General features: G+C 51.9%; 2 protein-coding genes across 2 annotated transcripts; both read right to left on the minus strand.

Annotated features, from left to right (window-relative positions):
- Positions 1–3846: 3846 nt before the first annotated feature.
- Lim2 (lens intrinsic membrane protein 2) lies at positions 3847–8350 on the minus strand. The gene is made up of 5 exons (XM_004644638.2): positions 8337–8350; positions 7866–8046; positions 4876–5025; positions 4177–4311; positions 3847–4037 (listed from the first exon to the last, which is right to left on the minus strand). The coding sequence occupies exons 2-5, from the start codon at positions 8038–8040 to the stop codon at positions 3976–3978; spliced, it is 522 nt and encodes a 173-aa protein (XP_004644695.1). The 5' UTR covers positions 8041–8046; positions 8337–8350; the 3' UTR covers positions 3847–3975.
- Positions 8351–9409: 1059 nt separating this feature from the next.
- CUNH19orf84 (chromosome unknown C19orf84 homolog) lies at positions 9410–11116 on the minus strand. Its single transcript, XM_012517692.1, has 2 exons — positions 11082–11116; positions 9410–9923 (listed from the first exon to the last, which is right to left on the minus strand). Exons 1-2 carry the CDS (start codon positions 11114–11116, stop codon positions 9410–9412), a joined length of 549 nt encoding a protein of 182 aa, XP_012373146.1.
- Positions 11117–22330: the final 11214 nt, after the last annotated feature.

The following is a 22330-nucleotide window of genomic DNA, read 5'->3' on the forward strand; positions in this document are numbered from 1 at the left end:
GGAGGGTCCTCTGGCCTCTGAGAGCACGACTTGTCCAGCAGCACATCCTACATGATATCACACCTCAGCAGGTGTAAAGCGAATGGGCCCCAGTCCAGGTTGAAGGCTCAAGAAAACGTGGTCTCTAGGAAGTAGAGAGTGACCTAGAAGAGGACCTGGGTCACAGGTTCATGACCATGAACTGCGCCAGCTCTTCAGGACAGCCGGCTACAGGAAGAACAAGAAAGGGCCAGGGAGCTCTGTCCCCTCCTGAACACCAGAGGCTTAATTTTGGGGCCCTGATCCATGCTTGGGCTCTAGCCAGTGAAGAAGTGAACACCCTTGAGCATGTGCTCAGGAAGCCAGGCTCACAGAGAGGGACAGAGGTCACCACAGGCAGCACGGGGAAAGTCACAGGCAGGGCTGCATGAGGCACTGCAGACAGACTTCAGGAAGTTAGGACCTGGGGTGCGTGGGGAGCACACAGCTCTTCTGGGACCTTGACACCTTTCTTACCTCGGCTCTACCTAGGAATACAGCCCCTCACCCCAGCCCCAAACAGAACCCCATCCTGACCCCAGACCGAGCCCACCTACACACTCAACACTACGCCACCCAGTGCCTCTCCACCTTTGACTCCAATCCCACTCCAAAACCAATGTCATCTGCACCTCAAACCTCATCCCCATCCTCATCTCTCCGGGCCCAGTTGGTTCTCCTGCTTCAACCCCAGAGCTCCTCTCACAGGCCCATTTTCCTCTTCAGGTTACCTCCAGATCCAGGCCCTGGCCTCCCCAAGTCACCCCCACCCATGGCCCAAGGGCACCACAGGTTTCTGTGCCCCGGGCCCAGAGTCTTAGACACAGCCATCCAGCAGGGGTGGCGGAGGCCTCTGGGAAGAGCACAGAGGCAGGGCTGGAATAGCCCGGAGGGCAGGAGGAGGGCTGGAGCAGGGTTGCTCTGTGGCACCTCAGGCTGTTTTCACAGTGAGAGGCTGTCTGAGGACAGCAGAGGAGAAACTGGCCTTGTGTGGAGCTTCTGCTGAGAGTTGTTGTCCTTGGCCACCACAAGGTCCAGATTACTGGTGTCCTTAGATTTCCACCAACCTTGGTCAAGCCTGCCAGGTTTTCTGAATCCCCCAGGTCTCCTGCAGCTATCTCCAGCCCTGCTAACCTCAGCAGCAGCGCCACACTGCCATAGAGTACTACAATACTGTCACTCCAGTGCCCTAAAGCTCTACCTGATGGGGAGACCACCCTGGCCTTTGCTCTGCATGGACTCCATCTTCAGCACAAATGTCCCCGAGCCACAATCCAGAGGTTCCACTCACAGCCTGGGATGCTCTTCCCCATTATATCCTCTTTCACTTGGCATGATTCAGCTTCTTTCTACCGCTTCCCACATTTCACCCCCACCCCCAGGCCTCAAGAACTTTAAAGAAAGAATGAGGGGCCGGCAAGATAGCTCAGTGGTCTAAAGTGCCTGCTTAGGCAAGCTTAGGCAATTGCAGGGCCCAGGGTTCAATCCCCAGCACCACAAACCATGCGGGGGCCAGCCCTGCCCCCAGGGCAGGCTGAAAGAAAGAATGAGATCAGATAGGGGGATTGCACAAGGTATAGAGGACTCTCATTGCCCGTGAGCCTATATTATATCACGTCTTATTGTATAGTCCATTATAGGGGTAAGTCTCCTTACTACCTGGGAGACAGAGGCCAGAGGGTAACATGTTTGAGACCAATCTGGGCAACTTAATGAAACTCCTTTATAACTAACTAGCTAAATAAATAAATGATTAAAAGGACTGGAGATGGAGCTCAGCATCACCTAGCACACCGTCCAATCCTGTGTTCTTGGTAAACAGCATGAAAAGGATCGACATTTCTTTCTTTTTTTTTCTTTTTTTTTTTTTTTTTTTTTGCAGAACTGGGGATTGAACTCAGGCCCTTGTGCTTGCCAGGGAAGGGCTTATTCCACTGAGCCATCTCCCCAGCTCCTGCATCATCATTTCTATGGAGACCTACTCTGTTAGTAATATTCAATGTGGTTTGCTTTTGCAGTGAAGATTAAGTCTGAATGTTCTTAGAGTAAATCCCAGTGGTATGAGTGTCAATAAATACTCGTCAGCTGGCTTGAATAAATGTTTATTGCCCAAAGAATATTCTTCCCAGCGAATATTCTTCCCAGCGATCACCACGTGCTCTTGCGGAAGCACTGGGGATCGAGTGATGACAGATGGTAGGCACAGCCATCTACCTTCATGGTGCTCACACTCTTGTTGAGGGAGACACACTCAGATGTCACAGCATGTTTGTGAAAAGGGCTATGGAGAAACAGAAGCAGCACAGCGGAGTGCCGTGATCTTAGGGAGCGTGGGCAGGGCACCTCCTTGACACAGTGATTTCAGAAGAAAGACCACGGGACACTGGGAGGACAGGTCCGTACCTGGCCCAGAGGCAGTTGGGAGTGGATAGGAAGAGCTCCTGCCCAGAAAGCTTCGGCTTGTTCCAGTGGGGAAGGGACCCTCTAAGCCCTTGGAATGCCCTACCTGGTAAGTGTGTGGTAGGGCTGAAGGTCACATGGGTTCTTTGTTAGTGTGCTGTTGCAGCGAGCCCCCTACAACTTCTTTATGACTAAGATGATGACTAAGATGTGATTTACAGCCCGGCCTGGAGTGTCAGTACCCCTGGAGGTGTCAGCACACGTGGGGCCCCCTGTGACCTTGGTGGGATTTGGCTTTTGACCTGAGAAGAAGGCTGGGAGCAGGTGTATGCCACAGTGGATGGGGAGGGCGAGACTGGTGCAGGAAGCCTGCTAGGAGGTACAGCAGCTGTAATCCCAGGAGCTCCAGCTCCTCCAAAGCTTGAGGACGGATCCCAAGTTCAAGGCCTGGGCTGGGGAGATGGCTCAGTAGGATAAGCACTTGCCTGGCAAGTGTAAGGGCCTGAGTTCAATCCCCGGTTCTGCTAAGGGGAGAAAAAAAAAAACCAAAACAACAACCCCAAAACCTGCCAAGTTCAAGGCCAGCTCAGGCAACTGAATAGAAGACAGCTGTTTCCTGGGTTGGGGGAGGCCAAAGGAGGGGGACTGGGGGGTGTGAGATTAGAACTTATTTTTAGACCTGTGACATTTGAGCCGCCTGTTCTTCTCGAGGGGAAATGTTGAGTCAGCCTTTAGAGATAGGAGCCTGAGCTGCAATTATACCTTTATTATTGCTGCTAGCCTAAGTCCCTATAAATGTGATTCCTAGAAGCAGCCCTGGTAACGCTTCTGCTTATACAGGCTCCAATGTATTATTACAGAAGCTTTCCATTGCCTTTCTATTAGAAGAAGCGTCTATAAATAAAGTAGTATTGTTATTTGAGGAGGCCTCCGGACATATTTTAGAAAAAAAGGCCTCTAGTCATATAACATTTATTAGCATAGGGTCTGATTTTTTTTTTTTTTTTTTTTTTTTTTTTAAGGTCCTGCGGATCGAACCCAGGGATGTCACACGGAGCTGTACCCCTAGACCTTTTGTTTTGATAAACTGCTGGGGCTGTGCTTGAAGCGTAGCCATCCTGCCTCAGCCTCCCGAGTGCTGCTGTAACAGACTTGTACCACTACACCTGGCACATCCTTCGCGCCCGTTTCTCGAAGTAGAAATGTGGCTCAGCCTGGGTGGGGACTGTGTCAGGACTCAGTTCCGGGGCCCCTGCCTCCACCCACCCGCCGCTCCCCGGTTTCTCTCCTCCAGCCCTGAAGGATTCACGCGGCCACAGTTTCACGTCACTTTTATTAGGCCCCCAAATGTCGCACTAAGGGATACTCCACTTCTCTAACAAGCCCCCTGGTACTGGGGCTCGGGGCTTCTCTGCTGCCTCCCACCAGGCCCTGTTCTCTTCCTTTCCCCCAGGACACAGCAGCTGGGGCCCGTGGAGCTCCTCACGCCCCAGGAGCTGGATCGCAGGGCGCCAACGCCTCCTCTCCAGCGGCCTCCCTCTGGCTGCCAGGGCCGACTCAGCGCGGGGTGGACAGGCGCCGGCACTCGTGCATGCGGTAGGCGCACATGTAGAAGATGCCTCGGAGAACGAAGGAGTCCGCTGAGCCCCCAGGCCCCACGCTGCCGCCCTCCAGGGGCCCCACAGTTCCCAGCCTGCTCTTCAGCCTAGACCCTAGAGGAGGGCAGCCTGTCACCCCACACCTCCCCAAGCCCTGTACCTGCGAAGAAGGTCATGAGCAGCGCCACCCAGCCCAGGATGTAGGACCAGGAAAAGCGCCAGTCCCCGAAGCGGCGGCCGAGGAAGCTGACGGTGACTCCGGTGTAGATGGCCAAGGCCAGCAGGACGAACAGGGCTGCGGGGAGCCAGGTGGGGTGCCGGTGGGGGATGGGCGTGAGGCGGGAAGAGGTGGTCGGGTGGGGGATGAGGGGAATATGGATGTAAAGAACTTGGGGTGATTTGGAGGGGTTGCCTCTTTTTTTGAATTTTAGGATGAGGTTGATTTGGGTTGGGGTCGTTAGGTGGTTGGATGCCTGGATCCCGGGATACTAAGTTCTTGGAGTCTGGAGTTTTAGGGGTGTCCCCTATGCCTAAGCCCCAGAACCACATAGGAGTGCATGTTTGTACAATGTGGTGGCTCCTGATGGGGCTGGTTGTGCGAAAGGGTGGGGTGGCACAGGCTGAGGTGGGAGGACTTCAGCTTTGAGGCCAGCCTGGCCACTCACTGATTTAGGAAGACCCTGCCTCAAAATGAAAAATACAGAAGGGTGGTTACATCCTGGTTTAGGCTCCAGGGTGGGGGTGGGGTGGAGGAGAAAGGGAGGTCATGGTCATGTCCTGGGCTGGAGGGTGGGGTGTTGGAGTCCAGGTTGGGCCTCAGAGCCTGAACTGAAGGGGCAGGTGGGGCAGGGTCACTCACTGGAGGCGAAGAACATGATGCCGGCTGAGAAGGGCCGGGAGAGGCGGCTGAGGCTGGACTGCTGGGCAAAGGCTAGGATGCCCGTGATGATGCCGGAGGTGGCACACAGGGCGGACAGGATCATGAAGGCCCGGGTGGCATTCCAGTACGCTGTGGGGGCAGCTGCACTCATTACGGGCCCGGTGGGATCTCAGGTTTTTCCTTCAACACAAATGCTGTGTTGTCTGGTAAACTCCTACTCATCCTCCAAAGCCCAGCTCCCAAGACCTCCTTCCCTGCCTGGACACCACTCTCCCCCACTGCCTTGGGTTGTACGTCCCTTCTTCTGTCTTTCCCCTCCAGCCTCATGTCTTCTCCCTGAGCGCCGGGACCAGGTTGATTCTTGCCAAGAACAAGCACAGGCGGGTGTGGTGTTGCACACCTGGGATCTCAGCACTCACACCCGGGAAGCTGAGGCGGGAGGATCAAAATTTGAACTTCACCTGGGCAACTTAGGAAGAGCCTGTCTCAAAATAAAAAATAAAAAGGGCTGAGGGTGTAGCTCAGTGCAAAGGCCCCAGAAACATCAAAATAAGAGAGAGAGAGAGCGAGAGCGAGAGCGAGAGAGACAGAGACAGAGACAGAGACAGAGACAGAGAGACAGAGACAGAGACAGAGATTTGAGATAACCCACAGAGTTGGGTTATCTACTGGTCTGAAGAAATGTTTGCTGAATGAACGCATACAAGCTGGTTGCCCCATCTTCCTACTAATCGCTGTATACCCTCCCTGGTGTTGTTCTTTTCTATCAGCTTCATACCACAGGCCCCTATCTGAGACGTCTCGTTCATTTGTTTTTCCCTTGTTTTTTGGTTCTGTTCTTAAGACATCCTTTTTTTTTTTTTTTTTTTTTTTTTTTTTTTTTTTTCCTGTATTTTAGGAAAGGGTCTACAGGATGTTCAGGGTCTCTACTACTTGATTGGACTCATAGTGATTCGCCTGTTTACAGCCTCCCAAGTACTGGGATTACAGGTGAGCCACCACGCCCAGTCTCAATTGCCATCTCAGGGAGCCCCCAGTATTGGGGATCGAACTCCTGGCCCCTGAGCCTGCTTGCAGGTGCTATAATCCACTGAACTATTGGCTGGCCCCTGTTCTTGAGACAAAGACTCACTGTGTAGCCCAGGCTGGCCTTGAAGTCAAAATGACTCTCCTGCCTCAGCCTGCTGCATGGTGTGGTCCCAGGCATGTGCCACCGCACCCAGCCTGTTATCCTGTGTATACTATCTGCTGCTTCCCGTGGCTTCCCACTCTGTGAGGACAGTCCTGCTGTCTGGCTCACAGCTGGCTCTGCAGCACCCAGAGCTAAGGGGTGGGGGCCCATGCCCCTCCCAGGCCTCTCTGGGACCAGTGCTGTGGAATCCCTGTTCCCTTCTGCACCCAGCGAGGCTGAGCCAGGGAAGCTGGCCCCGCTGCTGCTGCTGCTGCTGCTGCTGCTGCTGCTGCTGCTGCTGCTGCTGATGATGATGATGATGATGATGATGATTTGGGAGTGGGTTACAGTCGTTGGGCAAATGAAGCCAACAGTGCAATTTGTGGCCTTGAAGATGCCAAAAGATAGGACAGGGGCTGGTGTGGCAGCGAAAGCCTGTGATCCCAGCACTCTAGGAAGCTGGGGCAGGAGGATAACAAGTTCAAATTCAGCCTGGGTAATTTAGCAAGACTCCATACCAAAAAAAAACAAAACAAAACAAAAAAAAAAAAACAACCAACAACAAAAACCAACCCAGTGAATTGCTCCAAGCACCCTCACTCCCTATGCCGGAGATAAGATGGGTAGTGACTCAGAGCTGTCCCCAGGCCTTGGGAACTCCCAGTTTGGAGCAGGAGGAAGAAGTGTCATAGATGAGTCTGCTACAGATGGAAGCAACCTGGAGTCAGACCCCAACAGGCCTCTTCATGGCCCCTGCCTCAGTTTATCGACCTGGGCTTCCTGCCCCTCCTTTGCGGCTGATCCAAGTGAAATCTCTGAGGCGGCCACACTGTCCCAGGGGTGGTGAGAATATTCTTCCTCTGACATCTTTGGGGGGACAATTGGACTGTTGGGGTCAAATTCCTAGGCTCATAGATGCCAAGTCGCTGTCCTGGCACTGCTGGGAGGCAGACGGGGAGCACCAGGGGCCTCGCCAGCACTCCACACATGCTGGCCGTGAATGCTGCTGCTGTTATTGATCTACGAAGTATGGTGCAATGGAGTATCCTACACCTCAGTTAGTGTTAATGTATTGTGCATTCCATTTTCTATTAAATAGAATATTGTTTGTATAGCATAGTTTATATAGTATATTTTGCATAATATATCATTATATAATATATACTATGTAATGTTCTGTCTATCACCCAGCCTGGCACCCCGGAGTAAAAGGTCCTTCATCCAGTATTTGCTCATTCACAGCTTCTCTGTCCTCTAGGCTCACACATAATTATTGGCCCAGATATTTATCAAATGTTCTGGCCATGTGAGAAGGCCGGTGCCTATAATCCCAGCACTCTGGGAGGCTGAGGCAGGAAGATCACCAATTCAAAACCAAGCTAGCAAGGCCCTGTCTCGGAAACAAGAACAAAAACCAGAAACCAGGGTGTAGTTCAATGAGAAGGCCCTGCGTTTGATCCCCAGTAGCACAAAAAAAAAAGAAAAGAAAAAAAAAAAAAAAGAAAGAATGAAAAGAAGCAAGCTGTCTCCACAACCCCAGCCCAGCCTGCGTTGCCTGACACCTTCAGTGTCAGGAAATGTCACCTCCTCAGCCCGACCTCTAAAGCTCCACAGCGTTACACACTGTCCCTGCAAGTTGAATACAGCCCTGCAGCCCCTCCCAGACCCGCTGCCTCTGGTGCTGCCGCTGCTGCCAGCCCGGTCCCTTCCTGCCGGGTGCCTGTCCCGCTGAGCTTAGAGGCCTGCCCTCGGGGACGGCCAGGCTAGGAGCCCCACACCCCGGCCGGCCGCGGCTCACCGATGCTCTCAGTCTGCAGGTAGCACTTGTGGCCCAGGCAATACCGCCACAGGCCCTGGTGCGCGAAGGCCCCCGACAGCCGGTACTGCATCCAGTGGTCTGTGGCTGTGGCCACCACCAGGAGGATGGTCCCCACCCAGGCACAGAAGAGGCCGCCGCCCATGAAGCTGTACATGGTGATCTGCAGGCACAGGGACAGACAGGTGCGAGCTGAACTCCTGGGTCCAGGGAGCTAGATTCAGGGACAGGGGAAGGGGCTGGGGCCAGGACCCCAGGATCCTGGGGGAGGGGGCGGGGCTGCAGCCCTGGGTTCTTTGGTCCTAGGTGAGGTGGCTTGGGGCCTAGATTCCTGGATCTGGAGGAGAGGTGGGGGGAGGGGACTAGCACACCAGGCCCTGCGGGGAGGGGCTTGGGGGCCTCCTCCCCACACCTGAGTCCTGGGTGGGAGCCACAGTTCCAGTATGCACATACCTGAGCGGCAGAGCCTTCCCTGAGCCCTCCTTCCACCACAGCCCCTCTGCACAGACTGAGCCGAGCCAGGTCGCTGGCCTCTCTGTCCCTGTGGATCCCCCAAATCCCTTAAGCCTCCCCGCACAATGGCCCAATGGCCCAGCAGTTTCCAGCACGCAGAAGTGCAGCGGTGGCCGAGGCCCAGAATGGAATTCGCTGAAGCAGGGATCCAGGGGACCCCTGCCCCCAACGGGCCTCTCTCAGTGACCCTCCCTGGGCCCACCCCTTTGCAGAAATCTTGCTCACTGTGAGCAGGGCAAGCAACCAGATACACAGAGATACAGGACAGAATCTGTTTATTGCTCAGCCAGGGCTTCCCACTCCCAGGAGCATGGGGCAGCGGTGGGGTGGGGTGCAGTGCCTGGGCACATCGGGCCATGGAGGTTCCTGTGGGGGGCAAGGGAGTCACAGTTGGGCTGGCATGGAAGGACACTGAAGGAGGTAGGCTGAGGCTGGGGCTGGAAGGTAGGATGAAGCTAGAGGAGGAGGTGCTGGGATGCAGAGTAAGATGGAGAAACGGGGAGAAGCTGGCACTTCACAGCGCATACCTAAACTGACGAAAGGGATTTTAAATTCAGGGCCAGCCTGAGCAAGCTAGGGAGACCCTGTTCCAAAGCAGACAGAAATTAAAAAGGGCCGGGAGTGCAGCTTTGGAGCAGGCGACACCAGTATAATGAGGCTCCAGGTTCAAGCCCAGCACCAGGATGGAGCTGGCCAGGAAGGCAAGGTTAGGGGTGGAGGGAGGCACAGAATGCGCTGGAGGAGGGGCAGGAAGGCGCAGGTTTGGGGTAGGACACAGAGCAGAGAGGACAGGGGTCTGAGGAGCAGGAGGGATCGGGGCTGCGAGTGGTCAAAGAAGGTGACTGAGGGTTGAGGCTGCAGTAGGGACGGTGCCCAAGCAGGCTGAGAATCCAGAGGGGCTGGTGGGGGCGCGATGCTCAGCCTTGTCCTGGCTTGGGATCTGAGCAGGACTGGGTGACTTGCAGGACTCCTTCCGGCTCCAGGAAACCCCGCTGTGGCAGCTGCTGGAGGTCCTAGTACTCTGTGTCCCAGTCCTCGGGAGCAGGCAGCTGGTCCTGAGGGGGCTCTGTTCCTCCAGCTTCCTTGGTCCCACGCTGGGCCTGCAGTGTGGGTGGCGACGGCAGCCTCTTGGCCCGGGCCTGGGGGCCAGCCCCAGCGCCCTCTGCCCTGTCCCTCTCCAACAGCTCAGCTCTCCCAGCTCCTGACCTCTGTGGGCCCCTGCCCCATGCAGGCCTGTGCCTGCATCCCCTTGGTGGCCTGGGGGCTATGCCTGGCTGGGTGTGGCAGGCCTGGGTTGAGCAGGTGCAGGAGGGCAGGGACTGCTGGAAGCTGTAGGCCCCCAGCAGGGCGTTGTGCAGGAGGTAGGAGAGGACATCCAGGCGGATGGGGATGGTAAGAGAGGCCAGGTGCTCGGGCAGCCCCAAGTGGGCTGGCTCTGGGCTGCCCAGGAAGGAGGGAGGCTGGGCCTGGAAAGGCAAAGGGGGCCACGCCTCGGTCCCAGGTGACGGCAAGGGGAGGGATGCATTCCTAGCGTGACAAGAAGATGAGTCAGTGGGGCCCACTGCTTGCACCTCTGATAGGAGACCCCACCTGATCTCCTCCTCGCCCCTTTCTTCTCAGTCCCTATCCGTGTTTGTAGAGCTACGATGAGGGACAACTCTGCACTTCCTCTCAGCACCACACAGACACTCAGCTCTGAACCCCAGCTGTACTGCTAAATGGTAACCCTGGGCAAACCATTTTCCCATATTTTTTTTTCCTGGAACCAGGGATTGAACGCAGGGCCTTGCGCTTGCCAGGCAAGAGCCATCTCCCCGGCCCCCATTTTCCCATTTTGAACCTTAACTTTTTTTTTTTTTTTATCCGAAGATGGCTATGGGCAGTATCAAGGGAAGTATTAAAGGGCTGAGTTTTGTGAATGTTGAATAAGCATAGAAAAGCGCTGGATTTTTCTCTAGCCCTGCGGAAGTCCCTGGGATCTTCAAGTCTCCTGAATCCTTCTTGGAATTTTCCTTACCCCAGGACAGGCGGCTGAACTCAGGGCCTTCACACCGACCAATCTACCTGGCACATTTGTTTTTAATTTTTTTATAATCTATTTGGTTGTTACAGGGTCTCACTACACAGCCCAGACTGTGTGATCCCCTGCTTTCAGCCTCCCCAGCGCTTGGCGCCACCATGCCTGGCCTGCTCAGTGCACCCTGGGGACTGGGCTGGCGCAGCATGTGGTGCCCAGGATCTAACTGCAGTCCCTGCGATTGCCTAAACTTGCCTAACCAGGCGCTGTAGTCTGCTGAGCTATCTTGCTGGCCCCTTATTTTTAATTTTGAGACAGGCTGTCACTAAATTGGTCACCTGCCCAAGCTGGTTTCCAAGCTGCATCCTCCTGCCTCAGCCTCCCACACTGCTGGGATCACAGGTGTGGGCCCTCACGCCCGGTTCCGAAGCTTTTCGATGAATGTCTACTTGTAGCTCGCTCACTCCGAATATCCTTGCCACAGTCTGGCAGCGGGATCTTCTAACGTTCTCCTTCCGCGTGACTATACCTGAGCTCTCAGTGTTTTTGCTTTTTCAGGTGCTCTTTCAGGGTGCGCCAATTTCCCCTCCCCCCTTCTGCTGATTTTCTCTCTCTCCTGCCTTCTCTGGGTTTCTGTCCCCTCCCTGGGGAGTCTTCGTCTCTCTTACCCTTGGGAGGCAACCTCCTCTTTTCGCTGCTCCATCGTCAGAGGAATCACTTAAGACTTCCAACAAATTCTTCGTGATCCTTCTCCATCGCGTGGGCGGGACGGGCGCAGAGCAAAGGGGCGGGACCAGGGCGGGCTTGACGCGCGCAGAGGGGCCCGGATGGTCCTGCGCCCACATCCGCGTCCTGTGCCCTGGGGGGTCAGGATCTGAGCCCATGCTCCCTCAGACCTGAGGTCTGGCCTTTTCTTTCTTTTCTTTCTTTCTTTCTTTTTTTCATAATTTTATTGAGAAACAAATAGCAATGAGACAGTTTCAAACCAAATTGGTAGGACAGTTTCAATAATTAACACATTGCGTACATTCTTCCTAGTGGTTAATTGCTGTACAAGATGCGGACTTGATATCCTATTTACAAACACTATTGCAACAAATCCCTCTAATCATTAAGAGAATGCAACTATATGTCTATCCTAACCACTTTGAATACACAGATACAAAATGGACATTCACCTGTATCCCCTTTTCTTGTTAAGTTCCATCATTTAAATATTATAGACGTGTAAACTCAGCAAAATATTCTAAAAGAGTCCACTGGCCCATAATAGTATTGGGTCTTCCGCTTGCTTCACTGGCAATGTCAGAAATTGTTGACCTGAGTCCCCCACATTTCAACACAACAGCATGGCTTTATTTCTTATATTTCGTTTTTATACTTTCCTTCTGGATGTATAAGACCAAGGTAAAGCAGGACCTTTGCAACAAGAGTTGTAGCTTTTTGGTCTGAGAAGGTCAGTGAAATGCCCTCAGGATTTGTCTTGAGATCCCGTACCTCAGATTGTAGAACCTTTGTCAGTGCAGCCATGTGGATGAGTCACGGCCATTGCTTGGCCAATGTGCTCTCTGTGAAAGCCTGAGAGAGGGTTTTCTTTCCATGTGACTCTCCCTAGGCACACTCCACGTCATCGATCACTTTTTCTTTTCTGTTTTTAGGCCCTTGCGCTTGCCAAGGAAGCGCTTATTCTACTGAGCCGTCTCCCTGGCCCGGCCTTTTCTAGCTGTTTCTGCAGGTGCCCTCAGGACAGTTTAGCAGGGAAATCTGGGCCCTTGGACATGCCAGTGGGTGAAGGTGTCGGTAGGTGGTGGGCGTCTTAAGGATTTTAAGGGTTCTCGTTCTGAGCTGGGTCTCTGACATCTGCGTGCCGTTAGGTCTTCTCACTCTCTTTGCTTTAGCATACAGACCTGAGAAACTGATGTTGTCACCCCAGTTCTTCTTTTCTTCTTTTTTGTATTTTAATAAGGCCCTACAGGGTGTTACTATGTAGATCTGACTCGTAGTGATCTGCCTGTGTTCAGCCTCCCAAGAGCTGGGATTACAGGCGCGCCACCAGGCTCAGTCTCAATCTCTGTCTCAGTGCGCCCCGGGGGTGGGGCCATCAGGGCATTGGGGAATCGAACACCTGCCGATTCATCTGCCTAAACAGGCCCTTTTAATCCGCTGAGCTAGTTGGCCGGCCCTATTACCCCAGTTCTTGTGATATATTGGGGTGGCATAATCCCACATCCCAGACACCCTATGGCTGGTTCCAGTGAGACTCACTCGGTCGGGGTGGGCAGTCCCAATCGCCATGTTGAGACCTAGTGAGCCTTCTGCCCACTGACTGAAGAATTACACAGCGCTTGCTTTGTGCTGCGCTCGAGGCTGGCAGCTGGGGACCATGGACCCCCACCTAGGACACTGGCCAGCTGGTGAAGGAGGGGACAGTGCACAAATAGTGCATTTTCTTTGGGGATGCACACTTCAGATGGGAATTGAGGGCAGGATGCTGGAGGCCAGAGGTGGAGGGGCAGCGGGAAAGCCCCCTGGGAGTGCAGCAGGCCCTGTCCTTGGGCAGGGGAAGGAGGAGCTAGGGGCAACGACAGGCATCTCAAAGTTTTATTTTGAAATATTGTATTTATGGAAGAGTTATAAAGAGAACAGCAAATTCCCATCTATTCCACCCAACTTGGCTCAAGGTCAGCCATCTTGCATGTCAAGGCTTCCATTTGTCCCAGCTAAGAAACCAATATGGTACTAAGGCAACTCAACCTTTAGAGTTTGCTACTTTTTACACCCAGGCCCCGTTTTTTTCCTGTCCCAGAATCCACTTCAGAACACCACACCACATGTCATCCCCTCTCCATTGACCAGCAGGGGCTTTTCATTCTTTTTTTTTTTTTTTTTTGTGGAGGAACCTGGGATCGAACTCGGGACCTTGCACTTGCCAGGCAAGCACTCAATCCACTGAGCTATCTCCTTGGCCCACTTTTTATTTATTGATTGAAAAGTTCAGAAGGATTTTTTTTTTTTTTTTTTTTGCCAGCTCAGGATACTTTAAGGGCAGTTCTGGTAAGGCATGAGGATCTGGGGATCGAACCACAGAATCCTAAGCCCAAGTGCTTTGCTTAAGCAGGCACTTAAACAACTGAGCTAACAGGCAGGCCCCTGCTTCTCATTCTTACTGATACTACCTTGATAGTGTTGCACAGTGCTAAGCACATTTATTTATTTGGTGGTACTAAGGTTTGAACCCAGGGCCTTTGTATGGGTTGCATCCCCACCCTTTTTAGAAAAAAATTCTGAGACAGTCTTACTAAGTTGCTAAGTTGGCCTCTAATTGCGCCTTTTGCCTCAGCCTTCCTAAGAGCTGGGATGGTGGGGCTGCATCGTGTAAATCAGTATTTCTACGCAACCCGGGTCTTGGTGAGTGAGCAACACTAATTCACTTAATCCTCCCTGAGGGGTTACTTGACTTGCTCAGAGTCACAGAGCTGCTACGTGGCGAGGCCGGTATTTGAACCCAGGCAACCTGGACCGAACGTCTGTGCTTTTAACAGAGACACAATGGACTGTATGGGCTCGTGCTGGCTGAAATATTTTGGGCTTTTTATTTTTCTCTTTTCTCCTCTTTTTTTCCGTGTAGAGTGTGTTCTACGACTGAGTTACATCACTAGCCCTTCAACTTGTAAATATAAGTATTGGGGGGGGGGCGGAGAGGAGGGGATAGGAACCGAAAGAGTAAGATGCACCAGGCACACGGAACAACTTTCTAGGATGAATGGAATCATGCAGTAATACAAATGTAAAAAGCACTGAAGAACTTCGAACAGTGGCAAGCAGAGCTGTGATGTAATGTGGTTTACGTCTTCGGAGCATGTTGCCTGCAGTTTGGAGCGTGGGTTGGGTATGAGGCTAGAGCTGGAACAGAAGGCCCAGGCAGGAGGGCGCTGCTGTTCTCCTGGAACGGCGCAGCGGACGGCCCCAAGGGGGCGGGAGCTGGGGCTGCATTCCAGTCTGGCAGGAAGGGCTTTGCCCGCCGCTGGATCGCTACGGGTGGGTGGGGTGGGGTGGGGTGAGGTGGGGGTGGGGGATAGTCAAGGAGAACGCTGTTTCCAGCTTCAGCAGCCCTTTTTCTTACAAGACAAAGCCTCCCATATGAGGGAGGGTGAGCAGAGCCTCGTGTTGGTTGCCGCTGGTGTCACCCAGTGGGCCAGAGTTACTATGGTTTTTTTTCCTCTCCCAGACTGGGGATTGAATCCAGGATCTTCATGCTGCGAAACCTTTCCAACCCTTGATTGATGATGACAGCAGGGGTGGGAGGGAAGCTAAGCGACTCTACCACCCAGGCTGGCTTTGAAGATTTTTATCGCGAGGCTCGGTTTTCTTTTTCTTGGCGATTTTGATGAGCACTCCGATCTCCCGACTTCGAGTCTGGCTCTCTCCATGTTGCTCAACTCCAAAGAGGCAGCTTATGTCTACACAAGGCCTGGAAGTCAGGGTTCGAATCTCGATTCCAGTACTTAGGGGTGCATGACCTTCTGCAAGCTGCTTAGTATTTCTGAATTTGTTTCTTTGTGAGACAGTGCCCATTGCTCCGTTCCTGCATAGTGGGATTTTACTGTTTATCCTGTCTGTGCGAACAGGGTTCAACTCTGCTTGGAACCAGTTAGACCCGGTCTTCACTTACCCCATTAGCAGCCCTTTGAAGTTGGTCCACCCCCACCCCAGCCCAGCTAGGAGAGCGGAAGCTAAGGAAATAGCCTTTATCCAGTTTTCAAATTAGGCCAGTTCGACCAGTTAACGTTGCACCTGGATAAATCAGCCTTCCAATTTGCTGGATTCAAGACCCGCCTATCCTTTGTTACGTAAGGCGGGCTAGTAAAAATTCTCACCTCTGATTGGGCAGAGAGTCGCGTTACCTCGTTCTCGCCTTCTGATTGGCTAACCCTTTTCCGCGCCTTCTTGCAGCATCTTTGCTAGGCTTTTGTCTGAGCTTACGGGTAGAGACGACTGCGACTTCCCGCGGAGACCCCACCAGGGTTGGAGGTCCAGACAAGAACAGAAGAGGGGCATCAGTAAGGATCGGTTTGTTCCTACCACTGTTCCTCGCTGTCCTCGGGCCGACAGAGTTCCAACATCCGGCCTTTGCAGCCTCCCTGGTGCCCATGGGCTCCAGGATTCCTTACACCCCTAGTCACTTCACTATTCCTGTATTCACCCCAGCCCAGGAGACCCTGTGCCCCGCCCTCCACGCTTTTAACCCCCGTAGGGACCCCTGCAAATGCAGAATTAGCGACAGGGTACCTCTCACTGCGGTCCCCACTCTGCATGCCACGTCTAAATTCTGTTCCTCCTGCAGCCCCTTCAGGGGCGGGAGTCACCTTTGGATTTTTGCCTCGGGCTTTTTACTTCTGAATCCCCTTCGGCCACCTGTCTAGCTCCAGTTCCCCCGGAGGTCTTCGAGAGTCTGAGAGGATGAGGTCATTGAAAGTCTGGTGGAGCCTTGTTTTCAAGCTTCTAGAGGGTGCCCTTGGGCCCAAGGGCAGGTTTCAAAGGCTTCTATAGTTATGGCCACTAATCTCATTCTTGACAGCATGCATGGTCTAATCAAGTCCTGGGAAACCTGAAGAATTTTTCAGTAAATAACAGTATACCCACCAAGCACTATGCCATTTTATGATCATGTTTGTCTGTCTCACCATTCCTTTATGCACCCAAGGACCTGGTTTTATTTTATTTTATTGGTCGCCCTGGGATATGAACCCAGGGCCTTCTCCCTGAGTTACATTTCAGTTCCTTTTTATGTTTTGAGGCAGGGTCTTGCGAAGTTAATAAATTGCCCAGGCTGGGCTTCGACTTGTGATCCTCCAGCCTCAGCCTCGATTAGAGGCATCTGTCTTAACTTGTTTATATATTTATTGATTGTATTTAGCACAGGGTCTCCAGGGTTTCACCACACAGATCAGACTTGTAGTGATCCTCTTGTTTTCAACCTCCCAAGTGCTGAGATTTCGATCTCAGTCTCAGGCACAGTGCACCCTGGAGACTGAGCCGGAACAGCATGTGGTGCCGGGAATGGAACCCCGGTGCCTGCACTTGCCTAAGCAGGCACTTTAGTCCTATGAGCTGTCTGGCTGACACATCTTACTGCTTTTTCAGTACTGGGGATCAAATTTACGGTCATGTGCATGCCAGGCAGACACTTAGGCCACTGAGCTGTATCCCCATCTGTCTTACTGTGTTGGTACATCTCAAAGTAAACTGCAGTCCTCGTCACCTTTTAGTCATAAATCAGTCATAAAAGCTGCAGATAGGGGTTTTTTTTTTTGGTTTTTTGTTTTTGCAGTACCAGGGATTGAACTCAGGACCTTGCACTTACCGGGCAGGAGTTTGTGCTGCTGAGTCATCTCCCTGGCCCCAGACAGGTATCACTAACTAGAGTTTACCACTTGTTTCTTTTAATGTATAGCTTATAACAAAATAAACAAGTTTTCTGTGTAAAATTTTAAGTCAACATACACATTTATGGAGCAGGGTGATGTCTTCATTCATACAGTGTGTGTTCAAATGGAGGTAAGCATTACCTGACACCTTAAATATTTATTTCATGGTGGCAAAAAAGTCAAAATCTTTTCTCCTGACTTTTTTTTTTTTAATTTATTTATTTGTGTGTGTGGCCAGCTCAGCCCACCAGGGGGCAGGGCTGGCTGGCCTGTGGTGCTGGGGATTGAACTGCAGTCCCTGTGCTTTGCTCTAAGTAGGTGCTCTAGACCACTGAGCCATCTCGCAAGCCCTCTCCTGACTCTTGAAACATGCAGTGCATTAGTGTTATCCATCGTGCCGGCCTTGCCACACCTCACCAGAACTTAGGTGCAGTCTGCCTGTAACTCAGTACTGCTTGTTTCACCTTTCCTCGTGAAATGCAGCAATCTCCTTTGTGTCATTTAATGAGGTTTTCTCCCCAGAGGCACCCTTCCTGTCCAGATGCGGAGCGTTACACTGGCAGGTGCCCTCTTACTCCTTTCTGTCAGGCTTCCCTGGCCAACACTGTCCTTGTTTTTCTCACTGTGGGTTCATTTTGAGCAAGGCGTATGTTTGGGCTGGACCTTGTAGGATGGAGAAATTTGCTAGCAGACACCTTTTCAGGCACAAGAAAAGGTATGTGTAAAGCTGAGAAACCAAGGCCTTGCAGCCTGAAGGCTTGAGGAGAGCCTGTCAAGAAAGCTAAGAGCGACTGATATGTGGCCTCACTGACTGGGAAAAGGAATTCCAGCTGGTGCCTTATTACACAGTGGGGAGTTTTAAGCAGAGGGAATGACTTGATTCGTTAAGTGTTAAGCTGTTTGGAGCCATCATGAAGAACCAAGACGATTTAGAGACCCACTATAGTGATGAAAGGGAGTGTAGGAAAGTGGAAGCCCTGAAAGTGAAATGCAGCTGACAGATGTCACATCCTGACTCTGTCCCTCAGCTGTCCCTGAGTGGTCCCCAAACTGTCTCCTTGGGCAGGTTACCAACCCTCTCTGAGTGTCAGCTTCTCTATGGGGCTGGGTGAACACTTCTGTCAGAGTTGTCATGTTAGAATGCTATACTGTATGGGAAGGACACACACACACACACACACACACACACACACACACAGCTTAAGGTCAGAGCGCCAGGGTCAGCAGTAGCTGGGAGGGTAGAGGAAGCGGCACTGTTTGCTATTAGGAGGGAGAATGGCTGGGATTGTTGATGTGGGGACCTAGGCACACGCCATAGTTGTCCCTAACATTTCCAATTGGGCATCTGGGGAAGATGGTGGTGTAGCAAGCCAAGATGAAATGCGTAGGAGAAGTACTTATAGGTGTTGGGAGTTGGGGTTGGAAGAGCGTGTGTGACCACAATGAAGACCTCAGAACATGCTGAGGTACATCTGCCAGGTCCCGATGGAGATGCCCGGGAGACAAGCGCTAGCTGTGGTGCCCTCTAGAGTTAGAGGCTGTGGGAGCAGATGCGGGGATCGCCCCCAGGGAACTGTGTTCCTGCTTATGAGAACCCTGCTCTGCGCAGCTCTCACTGAATGCCACAACGGGGAAACTTACAAGAGGTAGAAGTTTATCTCTTGCACCTGGAGCCTGGGGAGTCCAGCATACTGGCTCGCTCTGTGTCTGGTGGGGCCCGTTTCCTGGTTCGCAGATGGCACCTTCTCACTGTGTTTGCACGTGTGCGTGCGTGTGCCTGGGTGTCTATAAGCACGTGAATCCCATTCATGAAGGGTTCCCCGTCATGACCTAATCGTCGACCCAGAGCTCCACCTTCAAATACTGTCAGGTGTGGGGTTCAGAGCTCAACACGGAATCTGGGGGAGACACACAACACCCAGTGTACAGCAGTGGGCCCAGGAGGCACCACCAGGGTGGCTTGGCTCTGGCTAACTGCAGAGGCAGCAAGGGACCATATGCCGTGGATGGAACTGGAGAAAGTGGGGACCAAAACTCTCATATCTGGAAACAGGAATTGAGAAAACTCCTTCAGGCCCACCCAAGTAAATCATGGTAGTTTTGCTCCTTGATATGGTTTGTGTCTAGTTGTCTGTCTAGTGGTCTCCCCAAAGCCTCATGCAGCCGTTAGGTGGCTTTTTTTTGGAAGTGTCTACAGGGTGTTCAGGGTCTCACTACTAGATCAGACTCATAGTGATCCGCCTGTTTACAGCCTCCCAAGTTCTGGGGTGATAGGTGTGTCACCATGCCCAGTCTCAATTGCCGTCTTAGCCTGCCCCAGTAGGCCCGGGGATCGAACCCCAGGCTCCTGTACCTGCTTGTCGGCATTTTAATCCACTGAGCTACTTGGCTAGCCCCATGGGGTGGCTTCTAGAGTTTGTGATTAATTCATGATCCAATGCTGGGATTATGGGCACAAGTGCCAGTGGGGCAGATAATGAGTGTAAGTGTACGGAAAGGAGAGAGGCTTGCTGGCATCCTCAGCTGCTGTGCATCTCTTTGCTCTTTGCTGTTTTCCACCGCTATGAACAGCTGCCCTCTGCCATGTGCCTCTCTGCCTTGGAGCCAGCTGAGTATGGACTGAAACCACCACTAACTGAGCTAAACCTTTCTTTCCTTAATTCTGGGTGTTAGGTATTTTGTCCCAGCAATGAGGAAAAAGTAACTAAGGTACTCCCTGAGAGAGCCAGTGTTTGGACTGTACAGAGGGCTGAACAGTGTTGGCCAGGAAGGCAGCTTCGGCCAACAGAGGTCATAGCTATGGCCAACTAGGTCAAGAGCCACTTGTTTTATATATATATATATATATATCTTGAAGTAGGAATGAGAAGAAAAAAAAAAAGCATTTTAGAGTCAACTGGTCAACCTCCTTCTTAAGCGTCAAGTACCAGTTTAAGCCCAAGCTGCAGCAGGAGGAGAGTGACTTCGCATTTTAAATCAGCCTGAGTGAGGCATGGTGGCATGCGCCTGTAATCCCAGCACTTGGGAGATTGAGGCAGGAGAATTGTTGCAAGTTTGTGACCAGTCTGGGCTGCAAAATGAGCTCAGAACCAGTTTGACCTCTATAGTGAAAGTCTGTCTCAAGAAAAACAAACCAAACCAAAACCTGAAACAAAAGACCAGGTGAAGCTTGTTTGAGTAATCAGAACTGATTGGAGAGTGATGTCATGTCTAAGCTACAAGGGATAAGAAAAGCAGTTTCGACAGCATAATCAAATCAGTGATTAGAAAAACAGATTTTTTCCTTTTTTTCCCTTTTTTCAGATTTTTTTCTTCTGTGGTACTGGGAACTGAACCCAGAGCTTTTGCACTGAGTTACATCATCTGCCCTTTAATTTTTTTTTTTTTTTTTTGCAGAACCGGAGATTGAACTCAGGCCCTTGCGCTTGCCAGGAAAGTGCTTATTCCACTGAACCATCTCCCCAGCCCCTAAAAATTTTTTTTACATCATTTAGAGACCAGTTTTTCTAAGCCACCAAATTGCCCCTACATTATCCTGCCTCAGCCTCTCAGAGAGTTAGGATTACAGATGCGCACCACTGTCCCCAGCTTTGAACTTCTTTCTAGCGTTACTTCAGGGAGCTAACAGTTCCCAATTAACTGGTTAAAGAGTCTGAAAATCTCCATGGCCAAAGCTGAGTCTTTTGACTCCAAGTCTGGTGATTTTCCCTTCTTCATCTAGAGAACATTGCCTTTCCCTGAGGGTGTTAGATAACAGTGTTTTATCTCCTTCCAAATCACATTGCAGAAGTCAAGACAGCACACACTGGGGTATGTCAAAGTTACTGACCTGTGGCCAAACCTGTTGCAACAGGAGCATGCAATTTACAAGATCTAACTGACTTTCAGGGATGCTGTCATAGCAGGGTTCAGTGGTAGAGGGAAAGCAAACAGACGCCCCATCCTTTGTTGTTGTCATCCGGGTTTGCAAGGGAAACAATACAGGACACGTAATTGATAGGATTATTTTATCACAGTGACCCAAACAATCAAGTACAAAGAGTGCAGAAAATCTGTTCCCACACTACAGAGGCAACGAATACCTCTGGCTGAGGTCCTGTGTCCTACAGTTAACGTCCTGCATGAGTCCAGCTGAAGGCCTAAAGCTCCTAACGGTGCCTCCCCCAAGTCCAGCTGGAGGTTAAGGGCCCATGACAATGTTTCATACAGGCCTGTTTCACAGATCTGCACTGGGGAGGCCCAAAGGTGAACAATGGAAGCTAAACAGTCTCTGCCAATGGGATGAAGGATCTGTACCAGCAGGCTGAGGGATCTGCCCTAGAGCGAGCAAGTGACGCTCAAAGAAGGAATCAGAGCTCCCCTGGAAAGCACCACAGCCAAGCTCAGGTCCTGGGCTCCTCTGATGATGAGAACAGCCGAGCTCCTGTCAGGAAAGCCATCATGACAAGCTTCTCCAGGCGACTGAGCGGCGCACCTCCTCCCCTCCACAGCCAGGAAGTGATGCTTAAAGTAAGGACCAGACCTCTCTCAAAGTGAACCACAGCCATTCCCAGTGACGATATGGTCCCAAGCCCTTCAGTGATGAGAACAGCCAACCTCATATCAGGAAAGACAGCATGACAAGCTCCTCCAGAAGAGCCAGCAGCCTCCCATCACCTTTTATTGTTCTTCTCCAGTTCTCCTCTTACACTGCCGACAATAATCCTCAGGTGGGCCTCCCACACCCAGCACCACTCTGGTTCAGTTCAGCTGAGTGTTACGAGTTGACTGCCAGTTGTCAGTGCACCTCACTTGTGTAGCTGTAGAGAACGCCTCTTTTCCTTAAGGTCCCACCAGCCTCCACCCCACTGTAAGTCTTGTTCGAGGGAACGGCAAACCCATAGAACTCATCTCCTCTAATGTGTGCCCGAGTGCCAACCTCAGCTGTGCGGTGTAGCTGTGTGACCTTCAGCAAGACCTCCGCCCTCTCTGCAATTGACTTTTATTATTTATTTATTTATTTATTTATTTCATTTGTGTATTTGGTGCAGGGTCTCACTATGCAGATCGGACTCGCTGTGATCCTCCTGTGTTCAGCCTCCGAAGCACTGGGATTACAGGCATGCGCCACCATGCCCGGACCCTATTGCCAGCTCAGCATGCTCCGGGCTTCTTGGCCCTCTCTGATTCATCTGGAAGGTCAGTGGTTGCTGTAATGGGTTGAAATAAATGTGCCTCTTGTTATTTTTCTGTTGGGCAAAGCTGGCAGGGACCTCTAGCTCCTTGAGTGTTGCTTCCTGGCTCAAGTGCAGGTCCTTCAGCCTGCTAGTGTTGTACACAGCTGATATGGTTCCACCCTAACAGTATCTTGTAACAGGCCCCATCTGAGGCAAGTTCTGCTTATGGCTAAAAACTGTGAACCTCCTAGCCATAAATACCTTGCAGCTGTGTTATTGCTCTAAACGACTGTGTTAACTCTGTTTTGGGGCTGATTAGCGCCTCGCTGTGTG

Source organism: Octodon degus, unplaced genomic scaffold (assembly GCF_000260255.1).
Source record: "Octodon degus isolate 3935 unplaced genomic scaffold, OctDeg1.0 scaffold00206, whole genome shotgun sequence".
Lineage (NCBI taxonomy): Eukaryota > Metazoa > Chordata > Mammalia > Rodentia > Octodontidae > Octodon > Octodon degus.

Bases quoted from the DNA above. Each gene is read 5' to 3' on its own strand.
- Lim2 (XM_004644638.2), bottom strand. From the start codon at position 8,040: ATGTACAGCTTCATGGGCGGCGGCCTCTTCTGTGCCTGGGTGGGGACC. The intron at 4,312-4,875 runs GTGAGTGACCCT...GGCTCCCCGCAG, and splicing joins CATCATGTTCTTCGCCTCCA to CCCTGTTCGTCCTGCTGGCC. The intron at 4,038-4,176 runs GTACAGGGCTTG...TCGTTCTCCGAG, and splicing joins GCTCATGACCTTCTTCGCAG to GCATCTTCTACATGTGCGCC.
- CUNH19orf84 (XM_012517692.1), bottom strand. From the start codon at position 11,116: ATGGAGCAGCGAAAAGAGGAGGTTGCCTCCCAAGG. The intron at 9,924-11,081 runs GTAAGAGAGACG...TTGTCACGCTAG, and splicing joins GAGGAGGTTGCCTCCCAAGG to GAATGCATCCCTCCCCTTGC.